At 42.6% G+C, this 23,765-nt stretch overlaps 1 protein-coding gene and 1 long non-coding RNA gene across 4 annotated transcripts in view; one reads left to right on the top strand and one right to left on the bottom strand.

Annotated features, from left to right (window-relative positions):
* Nucleotides 1-23,765, bottom strand: part of ARHGAP40 (Rho GTPase activating protein 40) — an 89,483-nt gene that overhangs the window by 38,618 nt on the left and 27,100 nt on the right. For 2 of the 3 annotated variants that reach the window (XM_030211913.1, XM_030211910.1), the window contains exons 1-3: nt 19,805-20,042; nt 6,317-6,513; nt 965-1,185 (exon numbers count right to left, since the gene is read on the bottom strand). In XM_030211913.1, coding sequence (XP_030067773.1) covers nt 965-1,185; nt 6,317-6,513; nt 19,805-19,914 — 528 coding nt within the window. In that variant the 5' untranslated portion in view covers nt 19,915-20,042. Of the gene's footprint in view, nt 1-964; nt 1,186-6,316; nt 6,514-19,804; nt 20,043-23,765 lie in introns of those variants that run through there. The other variant, XM_030211911.1, reaches the window with a different exon arrangement.
* On the top strand, nt 9,369-22,299 carry LOC115475862. The gene is made up of 3 exons (XR_003943114.1): nt 9,369-9,380; nt 18,733-18,737; nt 22,176-22,299. It is a non-coding gene; the product is annotated as an uncharacterized LOC115475862 (long non-coding RNA).

Consider the following 23,765-nt stretch of genomic DNA (forward strand, 5'->3'; position numbering starts at 1 on the left):
GAAATAAGCAGTAGATTTTCCCCAAGTCAATTTAATAATGGTCTATGGACTTTGCCTTTAGGAAGCCGTCCAGACCCTTTTTAAACCCCGCTAAGCTAACCGCCTTTACCATGCTCTCTGGCAACGAGAATTCCAGAGTTTAATTACACATTGAGTGAAGAAAACTTTTCTCCGATTCGTATTCAATTTACTCCTCAAAAGTATTCTGTGGTTTCACTGAATGCACTGCTGCCATTCCGTGGCTTTTAGTTTGGCATCTCCGACATGCTCATGGCAGCCCCTATTACCAACAGTGTATCAAATCTATTAAAAGGTGACAAAACAGCCCTTGGCAGATGAAAATGTTTTAATAATGAGATTCTTTGCATTAAAAATAATGCATTTTTTTATTTTATATTTTTGTTACATTTGTACCCTGCGCTTTCCCACTCATGGCAGGCTCAATGCGGCTTACATGGGGCAATGGAGGGTTAAGTGACTTGCCCAGAGTCACAAGGAGCTGCCTGTGCCTGAAGTGGGAATCGAATCCAGTTCCCCAGGACCAAAGTCCACCACCCTAACCACTAGGGCACTCCTCCCTCTATTTTATCCTAAAGCCACACACCTACCCCCCTTTCTCTCTATTGCTTCACTGCTTCTTAGCACCCCCTACTCCCACCTGATTCTTCCTTCGTTATTCAGAGTTTCCTGCAAAGGATCCTCTCTTCCTTTTTTTTGCATTAACAGAAAAGAAATCCTAGCTGAACGATGCCAGAAGAGCGTCAGACTAGGCCTTTTAGCTCTTACAAGCCATAATTTTTTTTAAGATAAAGAAAATGTTTTTTCTAGCTTTAAATGAATTGGTTTTCTGCAAATTTATGGGAAAATCTCATACATTTGGTTTACATCTAGAGAGGGTGAGGAAAAGAGGGACAAAAAAAAAAAAATAAAGAGGGAGAAGGAGAGTTATTTTATTAGTATTTACCCGAGAAGCAGCTGCTCCAAATACATCCCTGACATCACGCACAGGCTGCTTGCACTTTTTGCGCCTGGAGTGGGAATACGTGTCCAGCCTGCGCTGCACAGCTGCCGTCTGGGTCTTGGTCAGGGTCGATAGCAGCACCGCGTTGCTGCCGTCAGAGGCGTGATCACTGATCAGGTCAGACAGGCCCGTGTCCTGCAGCCACTCTGCTTCTGCTTCTCCCTCTGCAAGACAAGAAGAGAGGGGGGCACCATCAGAATGCACACCTAACCCGCTGAACAGTCAACACACTTGTGACTCTGGGCAAGTCACTTAACCCTCCATTGCCCCTGGTACAAAATAAGTACCTGAATATATGTAAACCGCTTTGAATGTAGTTGCAAAAACCTCAGAAAGGCGGTATATCAAGTCCCATTTCCCTTCCCCCCTTTCCATTATGACATCACAATATCAGAAGTGAGCCAAGTATCGGGCAATCAAGCCATTGAGACATCACTGATGAGGTTGGCTCTTATTGGTGGAATGAGTGGAGGAGTAGCCTAGTGGTTAGTGCAGCAGACTTTGATCCTGGGGAACTGGGTTCGATTCCCACTGCAGCTCCTTGTGACTCTGGGCAAGTCACTTAACCCTCCATTGCCCCTGGTACAAAATAAGTACCTGAATATATGTAAACCGCTTTGAATGTAGTTGCAAAAACCTCAGAAAGGTGGTATATCAAGTCCCATTTCCCTTTACTGGCATCAAAGATAGCAGCAGGGAAAAAGAAAAGAATATGGCACCATCTAGTGTTCTGAACAGGTACTGTTAGTTGACGAGTGCTTCAGAAATCAGTGCATGGCAACTCAAGAATTCATTCATTCATTCATTCATAAGGAATATAACCTAATATAAGGGGGTCATTTACTAAAGCTTAGCTCGAATTATCTGCAGCAGGGCCCATTTTATTCCTATGGGCCCTGCTGCAGATAACTCGAGCTAAGTTTTAGTAAATGACCCCCATACTGATTTAACTACAACCATGGAGTTATCTGTAAAGGCAAAGGAAAATACAAAAGGTAAGATATAAAGCAGAGAAAACGTTTAACTGGGGAGTATTGAGAAAGTTTATGTTTAAATCATTTTTATTCAAACAATACAACAATAAGAAAACTGTTCTTGTAACAAGAAAGAATTTTAAATTTCTTCTCCTCCTCCCCCTTCTATCCCCCCCCCCAACCCTCCCCCCGTTCCCCCCCTTTTTGTTCTATGGCTAACATCACATTATTTATAAATTCAATAAATGACTTCGCGCAGATGGAGTTAACGTGCTCCAAAGAGGTGTCCACAGTTGTTGAAATTTTTCCCCCTCTTGTGATTCAAAGTCAACAATCCCTACCCTCTCAATCCACATCATTAACAACATTTTCCACCGCCACTGCTGGAGGGTAGGAGCATTAGGCGACAGCCACTCTGTTAGAATAATTTGCTTGCCAACTATCACGGCCCTAGCGACAAAAGCCGTAAAGCCCTTCGCCAAAGGCTGCCGCATCGGAGGTTGGCCAAACAGTAGAGCCGGACTATAACTCCAACATGTTGACATATTTTATGATGGCCTTTCAGATTCCTTCTATGTTTTTGCATGTCCAAAACATGTGCCCTAAGGTGGCACCCTCTGCTCTACACTTCGGGCACTCCCCCCAGGATGACAGACCCATGTAAAATGCTCTTCTAGGGGGTATGTGCGTATTGAGAAAGTTTAAATAACTGGCATAATAGGTTAGCAAAGGAGGTTGGGATCTGAGCTGCAGGGTTTCAAAAAGCTTCTCAGTTCCCAGCTACACTGAAACATACCCAAAGTATCACCTCCATCATACCTCTGGTTCAGTACGATTCATATTTCATGACATGCATGCACAGCCACCACCGTGCTAACCCTAAAATGCCGGATTTTCTAAAGATTATAGTAAGCTTAGCTTGATTCATTTGCCAGGCTGCCTCTCAGTGTTATAGCTGAAATATAAAATCATCCACAAAAACACCCGAAACATTTAAAATCACGTTACCCATCAGTTAAACAACAGGAGTCTGTAGTAGTAAGCGGCTGGCAAGCACTTCCAGACACAGGCTAAACTACCCCGGATATTCGATGCCAGGGCATGCACAGCTCATGGCATGAGGAGACCCAAAATTTGAGTGCTTTGTCAATATAAAGGCGATTGCTCGTGCCTGTCTGCTGGAAGTTATTTTGGTCCACCCCTTACTTCATTCTCAAAAAGCAAAACAGAGGCCCCTCAGGAATTATTAGGAAAGGAAGAGAGAATAAAACAAAACATTGCTTTCCTTTTTGGCACCACCTAGCCAAACTCCAGAGGCACAGTTACAAAGCACTGTGGACTTGACAGCAATTTCTGCCAAGCAGCAGTATGTGAAAGGTCATGGATGGTGTGTGTTTCCCTACAATGTACCGATTTCAGCTGGCCTGAGGCTTCCCGCCGGAAGACAGTATTTATCTATAAGGACTGGACATGAAAGACAAAACATGGCACATGTCTAGGGCATTCTTATGCAGCCACGTGGTGTACGCCTCCTGGAGCCGCCACATTCTCCAACACCACCATTAAGATGATTCTTTTACAGCATGTAGACAAACAGCACGGATGGCTGAAATCTGACCATTGCTCTGCAGAGAGAAGGAAACTGGGCATCGCCATTGTTTTTCTTACAGGCTTAGGCCCAGAACATTCACTGAAGGGCATAAAAGTATATTCGTTTTGCACTGCCAACTTCGGTTGCCAGCCCATTAACCCTCAGATCTCAGTGCAAAGTGTCTTTTCCTGATTCTCTATCCTTTGCTTCTGATCACCTCCAGAAAGGGGTAAGAGCTGGGGGGGGGGGGGGGGGGGGGGGACAGTGCTTCACCATTCCTGAGACAAGACTCACATTTGGTCATTCCTGGAATTAGAGGTTGGAAGGCCATTATAATTAATTCTTTTAGTATTGGGGACATTTAGGAATGTTTTAATTGCTCTGTGAAGTTTATTATTTATTGGAATTTGATAAAAACGCAAATCAGAGCAATGTACAATCAAAAGATAATAAAAGCAGGGAAAGGAACTCCATAAAACATACCCAGGGAAAAAGTCAGATCATGTCAGTACTGGTTATATTTGGCTTTGTTTATCAAATACATTATTAGTGATTAGATTTAAGCATTGTTATACTGGGACAGACTGAAGGTCTCCTAAGCCCAGTATCGAGTTTCCAACAGTGGACAATCAAGGTCACAAGTACCTGGCAAGATCCCAGAACAGTAAAACAGATTTTACACTGCCTATTCCAGAAATACGTAGTGGATTTTCCCAAATCCATCTTAATAATGGTTTATAGACTTTTCTTTTTTAAATATTTATATCAAGTTATATTACATCTCAAATAGAACACTTGATAACAGAAAATGCCATCAATTCCAAGAAACGAACATCAATGAAAAATAAAAAGGAAATTCAAATACGGACTTATTCAGCATATACAACCTCTAAAAAAAGGGGAAAAAAAAAGATATGGCCTTTTCTTTTAGGAAATTTAGCCAAACCTTTTTTAAACCCTGCTAAGCTAACTGCTTTTACCGCATTCGCTGGCAACAAATTCCAGAGCTTCATTACACATTGAGTGCAGAAAGCTTGTCTCAAATTTGTTTTAAATTTACTACTTAGTAGCTTCATTGTATGCCCCTAGACCTTGTACTTTTGGAAACAACAAACAAGAGATTCATGACCACCCGTTCCACTCCACCCAGTATTTTATAGACCTCTATTTGTAACAGATCAAGTGCCAAGAACTTATTGCTTACAAATAACCGGTCATATTTACAGAACCTTGCAGGTGTGGTCCATATTGCGAGCACATAATGTGCCCAAGGGACAGGGATTGGTCTGTATGGACCCCTAGACAAATATGCACCTCTGTTTTCTCACACTGCCACACACTGAGCAATATATTGTTCATGATGACACCTAGATCCTTTCCCTGGGTGCTGACTACTGTACCCCATTGTTCCCTCCTTTAATAGCTTTTGAGCTTACAGGCAGAATATAAAAATTAAAAAAAAATCATGTAGTTATAATTTGGGTTATTCTTCCCAACATACATCGCTTTGTACATGTCCACAATAATCTCCCAAGTTCCACCTGCAATTTCTCAGTCTACGTAAAACTTTCAAGCTTTTCTCTTGAGACCAACCATTTGAAACCAAATGATGACTATATAAATATATTGTAGCCCAGTGGTTAGTGCAGTGGACTGTGATCCTGGGGAACTGGGTTCAGTTCCCACTGTAGCTCCTTGTGATTCTGGGAAGTCACTTAACCCTCTATTGCCCCTGGTACACATAAGTTCCTGTATATACTGTGTAAATCTCCTTGAATATAGTTGCAAAAACCTCAGAAAGGCGGTATATCAAGTCCCATTTCCCTTTCCCCCTTTCCCTTATGACATCATAATATCAGAAGTGAGTCAAGTATCGGGCAATCAAGCCATTGTGACATCACTGATGAGGTTGGCTCTTATTGGTGGAATGAGTGGAGGAGTAGCCTAGTGGTTAGTGCAGTGGACTTTGATCCTGGGGAACTGAGTTCTTCGATTCCCACTGCAGCTCCTTGTGACTCTGAGCAAGTCACTTAACCCTCCATTGCCCCTGGTACAAAATAAGTACTTGAATATATGTAAACTGCTTTGAACGTAGTTGCAAAAACCACAGAAAGGCAGTATATCAAGTCCTATTTCCATTTCCCTATTGAACATGAATCGTTTACATGTTTTATGCAAGACCTGGCCAAGCATGGAGTACCAAATTTACAGGGGTAAAAAGCAGAAACAGCAATTCAAGGGCAAAACATTTATTCCAACTACTGCCCTCTTGATTCAACATCTGTCCACCTTTCATGGAACTATCTAGACAGACACTTGGCTTCACCATGTGTCATGCACGATGACCTTTTATTTGCTATCCTTCCACAGCAGCAAGACTATGACACGGAAACCACCTTTGCTTTGGGTCACATCTTCCACCTCTGTCACTCAGGGCTTGACTAGCATTTTGAACTGCAAAGGTCACCCATACTGCACTGCTATTTCACACCAGCGGTATTGGCTGTGTGGGGTAGAAAATGAAGCCCTCTGCACAGTCACCTACCCTCCTCCCTCCTATCGGCCCCTTGAGGGGAAATTCAACTAATAAAGACAGTTGCAAACACATGTGCCGGTCAGCTACCAGCTACTTCCTTGATCCAATCCCTAGTCTCCTGAAGCAATTCTGCAGGAACTGGACCATTGCACAGTAAAGGTTAAATTGCGTACTCCTTCCTCCCCTTCACTAACCTTCTGGAGTTTTAGCATCTACAACGTTGCCTTCCTCAAGTTCGGAGTCGCTGCTCTGTTTGATATTTTCCACTTCAGTCCAGAAATCATCCATAGACAAAGAGCCCGAAAGATCAGTCCTAGAGTTCAAGCATGGGGCACGCTGAACTGAGTCTTTCCAAGGAGTCGAGTTCATTTTGCATGGACACCGCCTATGGCTGTCGAAAAAACAAAGATACAAATAAAATTAAAAATCTTTTACGATTAGCATCTGGGCTCAACATTAAAAATAAGCTGTGGTACTTTAATAGTCGCCACTGCAAGTATACTGCCGGTTAGCAGTAAGTGGATAGTCAGTTATATCACGCGATATAACCGGCTGTCCGCCACTTTTCAGTGTGTCGCTGGCCCAGTTGGACGCCAAATAGGGCCACGTTTATACCTGGAATATACCTTCGGCTGATTCAAACTTAACTACTACTACTTAACATTTCTAAAGCGCTACTAGGGTTACGCAGCGCTGTACAATTTAACATGGAAGGACAGTCCCTGCTCAAAGAGCTTACAATCTAAAAAGACAAATGTACAGTTAATCTGAAAGGTCAGACAGATTGGGGCAACCTATATGTTCGAAAGGTTAGGTTCCGAATGCAGCATTGAAGAGGTGAGCTTTAAGCAAGGATTTGAAGATGGGTAGGGAGGGGGCTTGGCGTAGGGATTGGGGAAGGTTGTTCCAGGCATAGGGTGAGGCAAGGCAAAAATGAGCGGAGCCTGGAGTTGGCAATGGTGGAGAAGGGTACTGGCAAGTGCTATAATCCTCTCTCTTTTTTTTAGCTCAGAAATAAGTTATTTATTTAAATTTATATTCCTCATTATCCCAATAGATCTGGTTCAATATGGCTAACAACTTATTGTAATTAACAGTACAAAAAAGTGATACGGGATAGTATACATTAAGTAGACATAAAAGGAGGATTGAGTAATTACTATTTGTCATTTGGAAACGATTGCTAGATGCAAAAAGGAAACAATTTATAGTCATCCATATACAACAATCAGAATGGAACTGAGACATTGAATAATTGTACAGTTAGGGGTTTAAATTAATTATGATCATCTGTGAGAAACTGCTTATAGACAAGCTTTAAGGCGTTTCTGGAATATCAAGTAATTAGGTTCCCATCTGATGAATTTCAGGAGGGACTATCCACCATTTGGTACAGAGGTAAGAGACATGATAGAGGTATATAAAATAATGAGTGGAGTGGAATATGTGGATGTGAAGCATCTGTTCACGCTTTCCAAAAATACTAGGACTAGGGGGTATGCGATGAAACTAAAATGTAGTAAATTCAAAACAAATTGGAGAAATTTTTCTTCACCCAACGCATAATTAAACTCTGGAATTTGTTGCTAGAGAACGTGGTGAAGGTGGTTAGCTTAGCAGAGTTTAAAAAGGGGTTAGACGGTTTCCTAAAGGACAAGTCCATAAACCGCTACTAAATGGACTTGGGAAAAATCCACAATTCCAGGAATAACATGTATAGAATGTTTGTACGTTTGGGAAGCTTGCCAGGTGCCCTTGGCCTGGATTGGCCGCTGTCGTGGACAGGGTGCTGGGCTCGATGGACCCTTGGTCTTTTCCCAGTGTGGCATTACTTATGTACTTATGTAGAATCCTGACATGTAGATTGACTTGTAGATCACATTTTTGCAACTGGGATGGTGGAGGCTTAGATAATCTCTTGAACCAGGGAGAGCATTGCGAAGGGGGAGATCAATTAAAGGTTGCATGCAATCAGGGGTTAAAGTCATATATAGTTTTGAAAACAAATGCGCATAGTTTGAATGTTATTCTGGCTTTGATTGAGAGCCAGTGTAACTTTATAAGCGAAGGGGCTGCATTTTCAAATCTCGTAGCCTTGTAGACTAATCTGGCTGCTGTATTTTGAGCTGTCTGCAGGTTTTTCAAGGAAGATTCCTTACAACCAGCATCAATGGCATTGCAATAATCAAAGTGAGACATTACAGCTCATTGTACAAGACTCGTGGTGATTGTGTGCTCACAGGCATCAGTGCATCTTTTCAGAAAAGGACTCTTCAATAGTTATAAAGAAATTATTCTTCCCAAGTCTGGTCTGTTATAAATAGAACACCTAAGAAGGGCATTTCCTACTTGGTAATTGGGTCTCCCAGAACTCTATCATAACAGCCCAGATGCCCCACCCTAAAATTAAAGTATTTGATGTTGTAAGACATATCCACTTTTTTATTTCACAAAGTTAATTTTATTTCTTTAGTGATGCAATTTTATGATACAATCAGTAGCTCGATTGCATAGTGTGTCCACAACCTGCGTTTGACACTGGAGTTGCAGTAGGTCTTCTGAAGAAGTGTCAACTCGTCTACAATGCTTACCAAAGCATCAGTCTATCTGGACATTGAGGAAACTGCAATGAGTGGGACTGCTGGATACAACCACTTGTAGCACCGCTCCAGGGATATAGATATTTATTTATTTAAATAAGAGACTTCTTTTCCAAGGCTTAATCCCAAGGTTCTTAATGGATCACATAAATAAATACATAGTATTTGAAAAACAAACCAGACTCGCATTACTACTACTACTACTACTACTACTACTACTACTATTTAGCATTTCTATAGCGCTACAAGGCGTACGCAGCGCTGCACAAACATAGAAGACAGTCCCTGCTCAAAGAGCTTACAATCTAATAGACAAAAAATAAATAAAGTAAGCAAATCAAATCAATTAATGTGTACAGGAAGGAGGAGAGGAGGGTAGGTTGAGGGGAGTGGTTAGGAGTCAAAAGCAATGTTAAAGAGGTGGGCTTTCAGTCTAGATTTAAAGGTGGCCAAGGATGAGGCAAGACGTAGGGGCTCAGGAAGTTTATTCCAGGCGTAGGGTGCAGCGAGACAGAAGGCGCAAAGTCTGGAGTTGGCAGTAGTGGAGAAGGGAACAGATAAGAAGGATTTATCCATGGAGCGGAGTGCACGGGAAGGGGTGTAGGGAAGGACGAGTGTGGAGAGATACTGGGGAGCAGCAGAGTGAGTACATTTATAGGTTAGTAGAAGAAGTTTGAACAGGATGCGAAAACGGATAGGAAGCCAGTGAAGGGTCTTGAGGAGAGGGGTAGTATGAGTAAAGCGACCCTGGCGGAAGATGAGACGGGCAGCAGAGTTTTGAACCGACTGGAGAGGGGAGAGGTGACTAAGTGGGAGGCCAGCAAGAAGCAGATTGCAGTAGTCTAAACGAGAGGTGACAAGGGTGTGGATGAGGGTTTTGGTAGAGTGCTCAGAGAGAAAGGGGCGGATTTTACAGATGTTGTAAAGAAAGAAACGACAGGTCTTGGCGGTCTGCTGGATATGAGCAGAGAAGGAGAGAGAAGAGTCAAAGATGACCCCAAGGTTTCGAGCTGAGGAGACAGGGAGAATGAGAGAGCCATCAACAGAAATAGAAAACGGGAGGAGCGGGGAGGTGGGTTTGGGGGGGAAAATGAGAAGCTCGGTTTTGGTCATATTTAATTTCAGGTGGCGTTGAGACATCCAGACAGCAATGTCAGACAAGCACGCTGAAACTTTGGTTTGGATGCAAGGTGAGATATCAGGGGTAGAAAGGTAGATTTGGGAGTCATCAGCATAGAGATGGTAGGAAAAGCCATGGGATGAGATTAATGAACCAAGGGAAGAAGTGTAGATAGAAAAGAGGAGGGGACCAAGAACAGAACTCTGAGGTACGCCGACAGGCAGAGGGATAGAAGTAGAAGAGGATCCACCAGAGTGAACACTAAAGGTGCGGAGGGAGAGGTAGGAAGAGAACCAGGAAAGGACAGAGCCCTGGAATCCAAGTGAGGACAGGGTATCGAGAAGTATGCTGTGATCGACAGTGTCAAAAGCAGCGGAAAGATCAAGAAGAATGAGGATGGAATATTGACCTCTGGATTTAGCCAGTAATAGGTCATTGGAGACTTTAGTAAGCATTACAGCTCCATGAACAGTTAAACAGTGGAAGAACAAATGCTGAGAAGAAAGCACACCATCCCTGTCCAGAGTTCAGATATAAGAATGTCCAGCTTGCTCTACTTCCACAATTTATGCATGATGACCACAGTTGACCAGAGCTAGTTATTGAAAGTGCAGGGGAGGACTGGAGGACTTAATTACTACAGGACTTGAGTCCCTCACTTTTAGGTGAGCAGTTTACATGTAGCTCAAAGATGGCAGTAATGAAGTTGTTCACCAGGGCAGGGGACATGTGGGGCCTGGAAAAAAACGTTCAGGAACAGACCTTTGCCAGAGTAGGATTCCCTGGAGGTTGAGAGTTATTCTCTTTCAGAGACATTAAAAGGAGGCGATACGAGAAGCTTCTCCAGGACAACTGGCACTTTTCTCAAGCACCATGAGCCCAAAAGTACTCTGGAACAATAGCTTATCCTAGTGCAAGATCACCACAGCTGTACAGGACCCTCCAAAGCATAGGCCCGGGCAGTTACCCTATCATCCCTCCAGAACTGTTGACGGATGCCTTTGTGAAATAAGTTGGTGGTTTCAGTTGAGTTCAGTGAACTTTCATGCACCCCCTTCTAAACCACCACCGATCTTATACTTCCTGTAAGTATTAAAGTTCATTATTAAATCAAATAGAATCTTAGTTGCTGCTATTTTGTATTCTGACATCCCCAAAACAAGCACCTCTATATTATACTTCTTTCAAAAAGAAGAGGGAAAGTTGAAGCAACAAGTTAAGGGACTGTTCTCAGAAGTTTATCTAACAGCAGCTGCCAAGGACAAGTTGACCTCAACAACATACACTGCCAAGGCCGTTCCTGTGTGTTCATTTTTTGTCCTAAGGAATGTCACCGTGCAGCTTCTCAGGTTATGGCGATGACGCATAGCTGGAAACAAATGGAATGGGGAATGAGCACCTCTGGGAAAACCATACATCAACTGTACCCCACTCAGGGCCCCTTTTACAAAGTGGTGGTAAGCCCAACACGGGCTTACCGCTCACTAAAAATGAAGTGTCATTGGGCCACCACAGCAGCCCGGCAGTACTTTCCACCCCCAGCGCGCCGTCATATCTGAAGCTGCAAAAATATATTTGCATATAATGGAGGCTATGCACGCAAATCAAGTTCATGCATATTCATTGTGGATATCCTGAAAACACTGACCTAAGCCGTCCTTCTGGTATTTCCCATCACTGTTTGACCACCTTAAAATCATCAGATACGATCGCTTCCAAGTCTCACTCTTCTCGTGTGTGCAGAAGTACTTTGCCCCCTATACTGCAGGGGCGTAGCCAGACAGCAGATTTTGGGTGGGCCTAGGCAAGAAGTGGGTGGGCACCAAATGTTCTCTCCCCCACCCCCACAACAAAATAAATATCTCAGCTGGTGGGAAAATGCTTCTCTCCAGTCTCCACCTTGGTAGTCTGCAGCAGGCATGCACTGAAAACTGAGCATGCGAAGGTGCCAGTATTGTGGAGAGCAGCGTTTTCATTACCATGCGATACTGTTGGATGGGCCTGAGCCCTAAGTGGGTGGGCCCCGGCCCACCTGTGGCTACACCACTACTATACTGTACAGGATTTTGCAGCACAAATGCATGACCCTGAGTTTTTAGCTTTAAATTTTAGCAGTCAAATTCTAATCCATTCTTCAAGCATCACTAAATCCCTCCTCATGTTATCCACATCATTCACAGCTTCTTCTGTAATGAAGATTTTAGTATCATCTACTACTACTTATCATTTCTATAGCGCTACTAGACGTACGCAGCGCTGTACACTTGAACATGAACAGACAGTCCCTGCTCAACAGAGCTTACAATCTAATTAGGACAGACAAACAGGACAAACAAGAGATAAGGGAATATTAAGGTGAGGATGATAAAATAAGGGTTCTGAATAAGGGTTAGGAGTTAAAAGCAGCATCAAACAGGTGGGCTTTTAGCTTAGATGTGAAGACGGCCAGAGATGGAGCTTGGCGTACCGGCTCAGGTCCATCTACAAATGCTGGCTCCTCCCATGACCAAATGGCTTGCATTTGGTCGTTTCTAAGATGGACGTCCTAAAAGGGCAACCTTACGAGACAGCCCTTCTGCAATATCGCTTACAAACGTTAAAGAACTGAATCAAGGGCCAATACCAGTGGTGTGGTAAAGGGACAGTCCTTTCCTCAGAGTGAACTCCATTAACCACTACCCTTTGTCACCTCCCACTCAACCAGCTACTAACCCAGTCAATCACTTTAGGGCCCACACCCAGGGCACTCAGTTTATTTATTAGTCGTCTATGTGGACCCGTGTCATGGGCCTTGCTAAATACACCACACCCAGTGCTCTCCCTCGATCCATCTCTCTGGTCACCCAGTCAAAGAAAATCAATCAGATCTGTCCAACAAGACCTACCTCGGGATTCCAGAAATTGCACTATCCTCTGTTTTAGTAGCATATCCATTAAATTTACTCACCACCGAGGCTGGACTAACTGGTCTGTAGGGAAGTACAGTATCTTAAAACTTATATCAGATAAATAACAAGTTTAAAAAAAATAAATAAATAAAATAAAAAATACACCCCCATCCCCCCCATTTTTAACCTCTTCCGCAGCCTTGCTATCAAAAAAGAAACAGTCATAAAACTAAGAAAAATTCGTAACATTATGATACAATGAAAATTTCCTGGCCAACTGCTCTGAGGAGTGGAGAACTAAGAGAAAAAAAAAGGGAGGAAAAAAATAGGAGAAAGGAGAGATAAAATGGAAAAAAAAAAGAGAAAGAAGGGAAGGGTGGAGGAGAGAACAATTACGGGAAGAGAAAGATGAATGGATTTGAGACTCTCCAGGATTTACCCCGTTTCGGTTTTTGATTGTACTAGGGTACACGGTGAGCTTCCTGCTATATTTATCTTGTTTAGCTCTCCCTGTAATGTGGTTAAAGCTGTTAGCTGTATTTGTTTTCCTTTGTATCGTGATTAGGGTTTGTGGTATTTGTATTTATGCTTATTTATTTTATTGCATTTGTATCCCACATTTTCCCACCTTTTTGCAGGCTCAGTGTGGCTTACAATTCATTATGAATGATAGAAATACATTATGTTACAATTCGGTTATGGATTACATTGTGAAGAGTTATACGAGACAAAAATCAAAGTATCGTTAAGGAATATATCAATGGAAAAGAACGTTGAAACATTGGACGGAAACAACGAGAAGCTAAAGGGAAATATATAATAACAAAAAACATATGGTATACATTTTTTTTTCCTGTGAGTAGAGGTATGAGTGTGGTGAGATTTCAGGATTGAGAATTCATAAGTGGATGTGTTGATGTATTACTGAACAGTGAGTGTGGATTTTATGTGTTTTGTACTTTATATTTTGATGTTACCCAGTTGCACAATGTGCGACCATCTCTGGGAAAGCATGACTAAAGTTCTTTTGTTTCTGGTCACATTAATCGTGCTTTCCCAGAGATGTTTAAACGTTGTTTATTTTTTCACTGGATGTGTACTTTTTCTTTACCTTGAACCTTGCAGTAAGATTGGAAGTATTTGGGGCGACATGTTGTGGACCCCTGATTATGGTTGTGATAATATGTGTATATTATCAATAAAAAAAATGTTGAAACATAACTTGAACCTTGCATTGGGCATATCTATGACAAGCCCGCAAAGAGGTGGGAAAATGTGGGATACAAATGCAAACAATAAATAAGGTAAGCAAATCATTTCTCTCTTGTTCTTGCCTTCTCCCCTCTATTTATTTATTTGTAGCATTTATACCCCGCTCTTTCCCGCTCGATGGCAGGCTCAGTGCGGCTTACAATAAATGGGAACAAAGTGTGACAGAGATAACAAAAGATAGACACATCATTTTACAGAGATACAAATAGTGTGGGGAATGAGAAGACGAAGGGATATGGGGGCAGGATGAGGTGTGGTTAATGCTAGTGGTTTGGTTTAGAGATGTGGTTTAGGTAATTAGATTAAGTTGGGTCGTTCGAATAGGCTCGTTTGAAGAGGTATGTTTTCAGCAACTTTCGGAAGGGTAGAAGTTCGTTGGTTGTTCTAATGAGTCTTGGTATGGCGTACCAGAGTTGACTGCCCATCACGGAAAAGTTGGAAGCGTAGTAGGTTTCGTATTTAAGGCCTTTGCAACTAGGAAGATGAAGATTGAGATATGTTCGAGAGGATTTGGTCCTGTTTCTGTTTGGGAGGTCAATTAATTTGGTCATGAAGCTTGGATACTCCATGGAGGATCTTGTGGATCAGTGTGTGTATTTTAAAATTTATTCGCTCTTTGATGGGGAGCCAGTGTAGCTTTTCGCGGAGTGGCGCTGCACTTTCAAATCTTGATTTACCAAAAATTATTCTGGCTGCCGTGTTTTGGGCGGTTTGGAGTTTTTTCATTATTTGGGTAGTGCAACCAATGAAGATGCTATTGCAGTAGTCGGCGTGGGTGAGTACTGTGGATTGTACCAAGTTGCGGAAAGTTTTTAGAGGGAGGAATGGTTTTATTCTTTTCAGTACCCACATCATGTTGAACATCTTTTTCGTTATTGCTTTTGCGTGAGTTTCCACCTTCCCTCTTTCCTTTCCGTACTTTCAGCTTCCTTCTCTCCATCATAGATATTTGCCCATTCTAGTTGAGCAGGAAATAAGGTGCATAGCATCTTCTGTTTACGCTTTCCAAAAATACTAGGACAAGGGAGTCATGCGATGAAGCTGCAGTGTGGTAAATTTAAAACTAATCAGAGAAAAGTTTTCTTCACTCAACGCATAGTTAAACTCTGGAAATCACTGCCGGAACAACAAACATAGTTTGAAATGTCTATATGCGAATGCCAGGAGCCTAAGAAATAAGATGGGGGAGTTAGAATATATTGCACTAAATGAAAAATTAGATATAATAGGCATCTCTGAGACCTGGTGGAAGGAGGATAACCAGTGGGACACTGTCATACCGGGGTACAAATTATATCGTAGTGATAGGGTGAATCGGATTGGTGGAGGGGTAGCATTGTATATTAACGAGAGCCTTGAATCAAATAGATTGAAAATTCTGCAGGAAGCAAAACACTCCTTGGAATCACTGTGGATTGAAATTCCATGTGCAAAGGGGAAAAGGATAGTGATAGGAGTGTACTACCGTCCGCCTGGCCAGGACGAACAGACGGATGCGGAAATGTTAAAGGAAATCAGGGACGCAAACAAACTGGGCAACACAATAATAATGGGGGATTTCAATTACCCGCATATAGACTGGGGTAATGTAACATCTGTACACGCAAGGGACATAAGATTTCTTGATGAAATCAAGGACAGCTTCATGGAACAGCTAGTTCAGGAGCCGACAAGAGAAGGAAAAATACTAGACTTAGTCCTTAGTGGTGCTCATGATCTAGTGCAGGGGGTAACGATACGAGGGCCGCTTGATAACAGTGATCATAATATGATCGGTTTTGATATTGGCATTGAAGGAAGTGAAACTAGGAAATCAAGTACGCTAGCGTTTAACTATAGAAAAGGTGATTACGACAAAATGAGAAAAATGGTGAAAAAAAGACTGAAAGGAGCAGCTCGCAGAGTAAAAAACTTGCATCAGGCGTGGATGCTGTTTAAAAACACCATCCTGGAGGTTCAGGACAAATATATTCCACGTATTAGAAAAAAGGGAAAAAAGACTAAACGTCAGCCGGTGTGGCTAAACAGTAAGATAAAGGAAATCATTAGAGCCAAAAAACAATCCTTCAGAAAGTGGAGAAGAGAACCAACTGAAAGTAACAGGATAGATCATAAGGAATGCCAAGCCAAATGCAAAGCGGAGATAAGGAGGGCAAAAAAGGACTTTGAGAAGAAATTAGCGTTGGAAGCAAAAATACATAGTAAAAACTTTTTTAGATACATTAAAAGCAGGAAACCGGCCAAAGAGTCGGTTGGGCCGCTGGACGAATATGGTGTTAAAGGGGCGATCAAGGAGGACAAAGCCGTAGCGGAGAAATTAAATGAATTCTTTGCTTCGGTCTTCACCGAGGAGGATTTGGGGGGGACACCGGTGCCGGAAAGAATATTTGAAGCGGGGGAGTCGGAGAAACTAAACAAATTCTCTGTAACCTTGGAGGATGTAATGGGTCAGTTCAGCAAGCTGAAGAGTAGTAAATCACCGGGACCTGATGGTATTCATCCCAGAGTATTAATAGAACTAAAAAATGAACTTGCGGAGCTACTGTTAGAAATATGCAATCTGTCCCTAAAATCGAGTGTAATACCGGAAGACTGGAGGGTAGCCAATGTTACTCCGATTTTTAAGAAAGGTTCCAGAGGAGATCCGGGAAATTATAGACCGGTGAGTCTGACGTCGGTGCCGGGCAAGATGGTGGAGGCTATTATTAAGAATAAAATTGCAGAGCATATACAAAAACATGGACTGATGAGACAAAGTCAGCACGGATTTAGTGAAGGGAAGTCTTGCCTCACCAATCTAATGCATTTTTTTGAGGGGGTAAGCAAACATGTGGACAATGGGGAGCCGGTTGATATTGTATATCTGGATTTTCAGAAGGCGTTTGACAAAGTGCCGCACGAAAGACTCCTGAAGAAATTGCAGAGTCATGGAATCGGAGGTAGGGTATTATTATGGATTAAGAACTGGTTGAAAGATAGGAAGCAGAGAGTAGGATTGCGTGGCCAGTATTCTCAGTGGAGGAGGGTAGTTAGTGGGGTCCCGCAGGGGTCTGTGCTGGGTCCGTTGCTTTTTAATGTATTTATAAATGACCTAGAGATGGGAATAACTAGTGAGGTAATTAAATTCGCCGATGACACAAAATTATTCAGGGTCGTCAAGTCGCAGGAGGAATGTGAACGATTACAGGAGGACCTTGCGAGACTGGGAGAATGGGCGTGCAAATGGCAGATGAAGTTCAATGTTGACAAGTGCAAAGTGATGCATGTGGGTAAGAGGAACCCGAATTATAGCTACGTCTTGCAAGGTTCCGCGTTAGGAGTTACGGATCAAGAAAGGGATCTGGGTGTCGTCGTCGATGATACGCTGAAACCTTCTGCTCAGTGTGCTGCTGCGGCTAGGAAAGCGAATAGAATGTTGGGTGTTATTAGGAAGGGTATGGAGTCCAGGTGTGCGGATGTTATAATGCCGTTGTATCGCTCCATGGTGCGACCGCACCTGGAGTATTGTGTTCAGTACTGGTCTCCGTATCTCAAAAAAGATATAGTAGAATTGGAAAAGGTACAGCGAAGGGCGACGAAAATGATAGTGGGGATGGGACGACTTTCCTATGAAGAGAGGCTGAGAAGGCTAGGGCTTTTCAGCTTGGAGAAGAGACGGCTGAGGGGAGATATGATAGAAGTGTATAAAATAATGAGTGGAATGGATCGGGTGGATGTGAAGCGACTGTTCACGCTATCCAAAAATACTAGGACTAGAGGGCATGAGTTGAAGCTACAGTGTGGTAAATTTAAAACGAATCGGAGAAAATTTTTCTTCACCCAACGTGTAATTAGACTCTGGAATTCATTGCCGGAGAACGTGGTACGGGCGGTTAGCTTGACGGAGTTTAAAAAGGGGTTAGATAGATTCCTAAAGGACAAGTCCATAGACCGCTATTAAATGGACTGGAAAAATTCCTCATTTTTAGGTATAACTTGTCTGGAATGTTTTTACGTTTGGGGAGCGTGCCAGGTGCCCTTGACCTGGATTGGCCACTGTCGGTGACAGGATGCTGGGCTAGATGGACCTTTGGTCTTTCCCAGTATGGCACTACTTATGTGGTTAAGGCGGTTAACTTAGCGGACTTCAAAAAAAGGGTTGGACGGCTTCCCGGAGGAAAAAGCCATAGAATGTTATTGAATGGATGAGGGGAATAATACAGTATTTCTAGGATGGGCGGGACAAATTGCTTGTTCTTTTGGCCGCTGTCGGTGACAGGGTGCTGGGCTCGATGGACCCTTGGTCTGTCCCAGCGTGGCGATGTTTATGTACTTATGTTTGCCTGCTGCTAGTTTTTGTCTACAAAAGGCTCATTCAGACCAGGGGCATTTACCCCCTTACCCCAACCCCCAAATTCCACTTAGGATAGAAAGCATAGTAAAAACAATACTTTTCATGAAGCAAATTCAGAGAAGGAAATTCATATGTTAATGTTAGGATAGAGGATTATAAGTCACAACATCTTGAAAAAAAGTTGGTCTTAATATATGAAAGTTTTACTGTGAAACAGTCATTTTGATTGTATTGAAAACAGCATCCAAATGTTTAAAAATTATATATTCTCACAAAAGATTTAAATACAATAAAAATGGTTTGTACGTTCTGACCTTCTACCGAATTATTGAAAGATGCTCTACATCAGCTTTCAAGACCATAGTCATTCATTCCTTATCTTATGCAATCTGCAAAGCTCAGGTCCAATATCATTCTCCTACAGTGATGCTATGAAAAGTTATTACAGACTGCAAGGCAGTTCTATTCTTCCAGCGCTCAAATCCACAATAGAAATAAACATGCAGTTTTAACTGTTCACGCTTTCCAAAAATACTAGGACTAGGGGGCATGCGATGAAGCTACAATGTAGTAAATTTAAAACGAATCGGAGAAAATATTTCTTCACTCAATGTGTAATTAAACTCTGGAATTCGTTGCCAGAGAATGTGATAAAGGCGGTTAGCTTAGCAGAGTTTAAAAAAAGGTTTGGACGGCTTCCTAAAGGAAAAGTCCATAGACCATTATTAAATGGACTTGGGGAAAATCCACTATTTCTGGGATAAGCAGTATAAAATGTGTTGTACATTTTGGGGATCATGCCGGGTATTTGTGACCTGGATTGGCCACTGTTGGAAACCGGATGCTGGGCTCGATGGACCTTTGGTCTTTCCCAGTATGGCAATACTTATGTACTTATGTAATGTGTTAGAAGTTTAAAAATTTTTGGACCAGTTTTCTCCTGCTCTTCTCGACTTCCAGAACAAATCAGAAACATGCTGAGGTCTGGCCCCAGAAGACTACACTCACAACCACCTAGGTAGTTTCTCCCTCTATCATATACTCCCCTCCCAACATTAATCCAGTCATTACAACAGTCCCTGGCTGAGGGGTGGCATGCATCAGGCCTCCATCAAGGGACCTAAATCTTTCCGCTAAGCGATTATGTTGTACAAAGACCGACTGCCTTCCCCTAGCAGCTGAGAGACTGCATCCACTAAATCCCCCATTCCCGTTAACCTAGCCACCAACGGCCTGAGAAGGAATCGGACTTAGGTCCTTCCGCAGGGTGGTGCACAGTGCGGTCGCTCTGCTATCTAGTTGACCTTGAGTTACAATTTAAGGAATGCTGACCATAATCCTGCAAAACAATCCATTGCCCTGTAGGTTAAATCATCATGCCGCATTCGTGATGGTTGCTTCGTTTTCACCCTGAGCCTTCCCAAACCATCCAGCTACAAAAATCGTCAGGATAAAGAAACAATCCATACCTGCATACGACGGGCTCCATTGACCGTGCACAACCAACAGACTTATGTAGGATCTGAGGTCTGGGAATCCGGGTCCTGGTAAAGCCAATGTTGTGGTTAATATCCTTCATGCTTAAAACCTACAGTGGCCAGATCTCCTCGTAACAACTACGGCGCCACTTAAAGCAGTGACAGAAAAGGAAGTCACGGCACCACCTACAAGAGTTTGAAGGCACAGGTTAATTGACTGGCAGCTCCTTCCTCCTTTGCCCTGGCAGCAACAGATAACTGCATTGTACACAACAAGCAAGCATGCAACTTTGTGGTCTTGCAAGAGAGATACCCACTGCTAGCTAAAATGCACTCCGCAATAACAGGTTGAGGAAACAGCCAGTCGTTTTTGGTAAATAGCCCGAGATCCTGCAGCAAATTATACTGCCACGTCAAAGAGATCAGGTGCCAGGTTTCTCTGCTCCTCCTTTGGTTTCAAAACAGCTTGATAGATGTTTTGAGAGACAAGGGTGATTAATAATACAGCAGCCTTGGCAGCAATGAAACTGGGAGTCAACCGTCCTGATGCATTTCATAACAAGGATTAAAGTACTAGGGGAATATTTATGCATTTGAGAACTACTTACTATTTTCAACATCTTCTATATATTTTTCATGTTAAGAGTTTTATTGGCTGGTGAATGGGCCGAGTAGATAGAAGGCTTCTGGGTTTTAATTGTCAATTTTTATTGTTCTAACACAAACTGGGCTTTTTTGATGAAGGGTGATATTAAGTATAATAAAGGAAAGCAGAATAATTCATTAATGTTATGAGAGTGAAGAAATTTCACCACCTCAAGAAGAGCGTGTTATAATTTGGGTATTTCATCTAACTGAATTATTATTTATATATGGCGTTGGCATCCGAAAGCAAAACCCAAATAGGTTCATGAAATCCAAAAAACACATACAAGCTTTAAATCTAAATCCAAATGCATATTTAAAAATGGCTAGTGCAAAAAAAATAAAATCTTCTAGATCACAACATGGGCATTATATTAAGGTCTCACTAATTTTGTTGACTTTAAATTGCCAAATTTAGAAAAAAAAACCAAACTTTTTTTTTTGCTATTACTGCTGTTTTAAAAAAAGTTGCACATGTTATTCGACCAAATATGTTTTATGTTTATTTGCAATTTAGAGGCATATTTTCAAAGCACTTGGGGCCGTTTACTTTTTTATTTTATAAATCTTGTTTATTGACATCGGTACACAAGGAAACTTAGAACAAACATGTAAAATACAATATTAATAATCCTTACAACCAAAACAGTTCCCCCTGTTTTCCTTTTTTATTTTCCCTCCTTTCCCCCCCCTATTATCCTCCCCCTCCCTCTATCCCGCCTTCTCCTCCCTCCCTTCCCTTACTTTCAAGAGTTTAATATTCTACTTTTTGTCGTTGCAGTCAAAGTCTCCCAAAATGGGGCCCATCTCCTTTTTTGGAAGCTAAGTCCGTAATTCTTCTCCGTTCTAAGGAACACATGTGGATCATAAGTGCTCTCCACTATGATACCGTTGGGCTTTCTGAAGACAGCCAAACTTGCAAGATCACCTTTTTCCCCATTAAGACTGTCCTCTGTAAAAAGGTTTCCATGCCAGCCGGTTTATGACTTTGTATTGTAAATCTATGAAATAATTGTCTCGGGGAGTGGTGCCATTTTACTTTCCACATGTCTGACACCTGCTCTGCCAGGGCTTTCCAGAATTTATGTACCTTTTGGCATGACCAAAACATGTGGCCTAGATGAGCATTTGCTAAACCACACTTTGCACAGTCATCATTGTCTCTTAGTGTCGCTTTATAGGCCCTGTGTGGTGATACATAAAGGCGTAGGATAAACCTATATTGCGTTTCTTGCCAGCATGCATTTTCAGTCAATTTATAGATCCTTTGTACACAATTTTCCAGCTGTTCCGCTGTAACAGTTACTCCCAAATCTGCTGTCCACTGTCCCGCTTCTTTGTCATAGTCATATTTCTTAACATGTTCCCGAAGAAGACTGTGAAAGCATTTAAGTGGTATCCGTGTTTGATCATCCAGACCCAATATTGTGTTGTATGTCTCCCATCTTCCCGCGCAAAGCGATGAGCTGGGCAGGGACTGAATATAGTGCCGTAATTGCATAAATGCGAATGCATCTTTCTTGTCCAACTTGAATTCCGTGCACAAATCTTCGAATGGCTTTATCGTACCTTGCTCTGTCACCACATGGAACAGGTATCTAACTCCGTGTTCCTCCCAGTTCTTGAATATCTTGGACGTGTCCCCCACAGGGAATGCTGGGTTGCCCCTAATTGGTAATAATGGTGAGGACGCCGTGGTCAGTGCATTGGGGCCCAGTTTACTAAGGTGCGTTAGTGTTTTTAGCACGTCTACACTTAGCATGTGCGCTAACCATGCAGGCACCTATAGGGATATTGAAGGCACGAACATGGTTAGCGCGCCTATAATGCTGCTTAGTAATCAGGGCCCTTGGTAAGTTCAGTTACATGAAGGGGTATTTTCGATATAATGTCTAAATCCAACGTGGGGGGGGGGGGGTGTAGTAAGAAATGCCAGCAACCGCAGAGGGGAGGGGATGTGGAGGATATTATACTTTGTCTTTGTACTGTCTTTATGAGATATTATGAATGTACTACATATGTACTCTGCCTAGAACCAAAGGATAGAGCGGATTATCATAAGTACATAAGTGTTGCCATACTGGGAAAGACCAAAGGTCCATTGAGCCCAGCATCCTGTTTCCAACAATGGCCAATCCAGGTCACGAGTACCTGGCAAGATCCCAAAAATGTACAAAACATTTTATACTGCTTATCCCAGAAATAGTGGATTTTCCCCAAGTCCATTTAATAACGGTCTATGAACTTTTCCTTTAGGAAGCCGTCCAAACATTTAAAATAAATAAATAAATAAACGCCAGTAAATGCGTGGAGAGGGCATGTGAAGTATGAAAGGCTGGTAACTGCGAGAGACTCAAATATAAACAGAGATTCTCATTTTTGGCCTTTTCTTTTTTTTCACTCCAAAATCTCAGTTTATATTCCAGTATATATGGTACCACTAGGTGTGTTGGCACCGGTTTGAGATCAGGATTTGAGAAAAGCAGAACTGACTGGAGATCAATCTTCCTCTCACTAGTCTACCAGGAAACCCAGACGGAGCTGCAGGGGAGGGATCAGGGGTTGGAGTGGTCAGCTCCGAAAGGGCCACATAGGGAAGGGTGTGGATTTCAGGAAGGGGGTGACTGGTGACTAGGGAGACTTGTGCTTCTGGCAGGAGGGAACCAGGGGATTATGGAGTGGAGGAGTGGCCTAGTGGTTATGGTGGTGGACTCTGGTCCTGGGGAACTGAGGAACTGAGTTCGATTCCCATTTCAGGCACAGGCAGCTCCTTGTGACTCTGGGCAAGTCACTTAACCCTCCATTGCCCCATGTAAGCCGCATTGAGCCTGCCACGAGTGGGAAAGCGCAGGGTACAAATGTAACAAAAATAAAATAGATATTATTGGAGATTCTACATGGAATGTTGCTATTCCACTTGCAACATTCCATGTAGAAGGCTGCGCAGGCTTCTGTTTCTGTGAGTCTGACGTCCTGCACGTACGTGCAGGACGTCAGACTCACAGAAGCAGAAGCCTGCGCGGCCACATTGGTGATCTGCAAGGGCCGACTTCTACACGGAATGTTGCTAGTGGAATAGCAACATTCCATGTAGAATCTCAAATAGTAGCAACAGTGGAGGAGTGGCCTAGTGGTTAGGGTGCTGGACTGTGGTCCTGGGGAACTGAGGAACTGAGTTGGATTCCTACTTCAGGCTCAGGCAGCTCCTTGTGACTCTGGGCAAGTCACTTAACCCTCCATTGCCCCATGTAAGCCGCATTGAGCCTGCCAAGAGTGGGAAAGCGCGGGGTACAAATGTAACTAAAAT

Source organism: Microcaecilia unicolor, chromosome 8, assembly GCF_901765095.1.
Source record: "Microcaecilia unicolor chromosome 8, aMicUni1.1, whole genome shotgun sequence".
In the NCBI taxonomy this organism is placed as follows: Eukaryota; Metazoa; Chordata; class Amphibia; order Gymnophiona; family Siphonopidae; genus Microcaecilia; species Microcaecilia unicolor.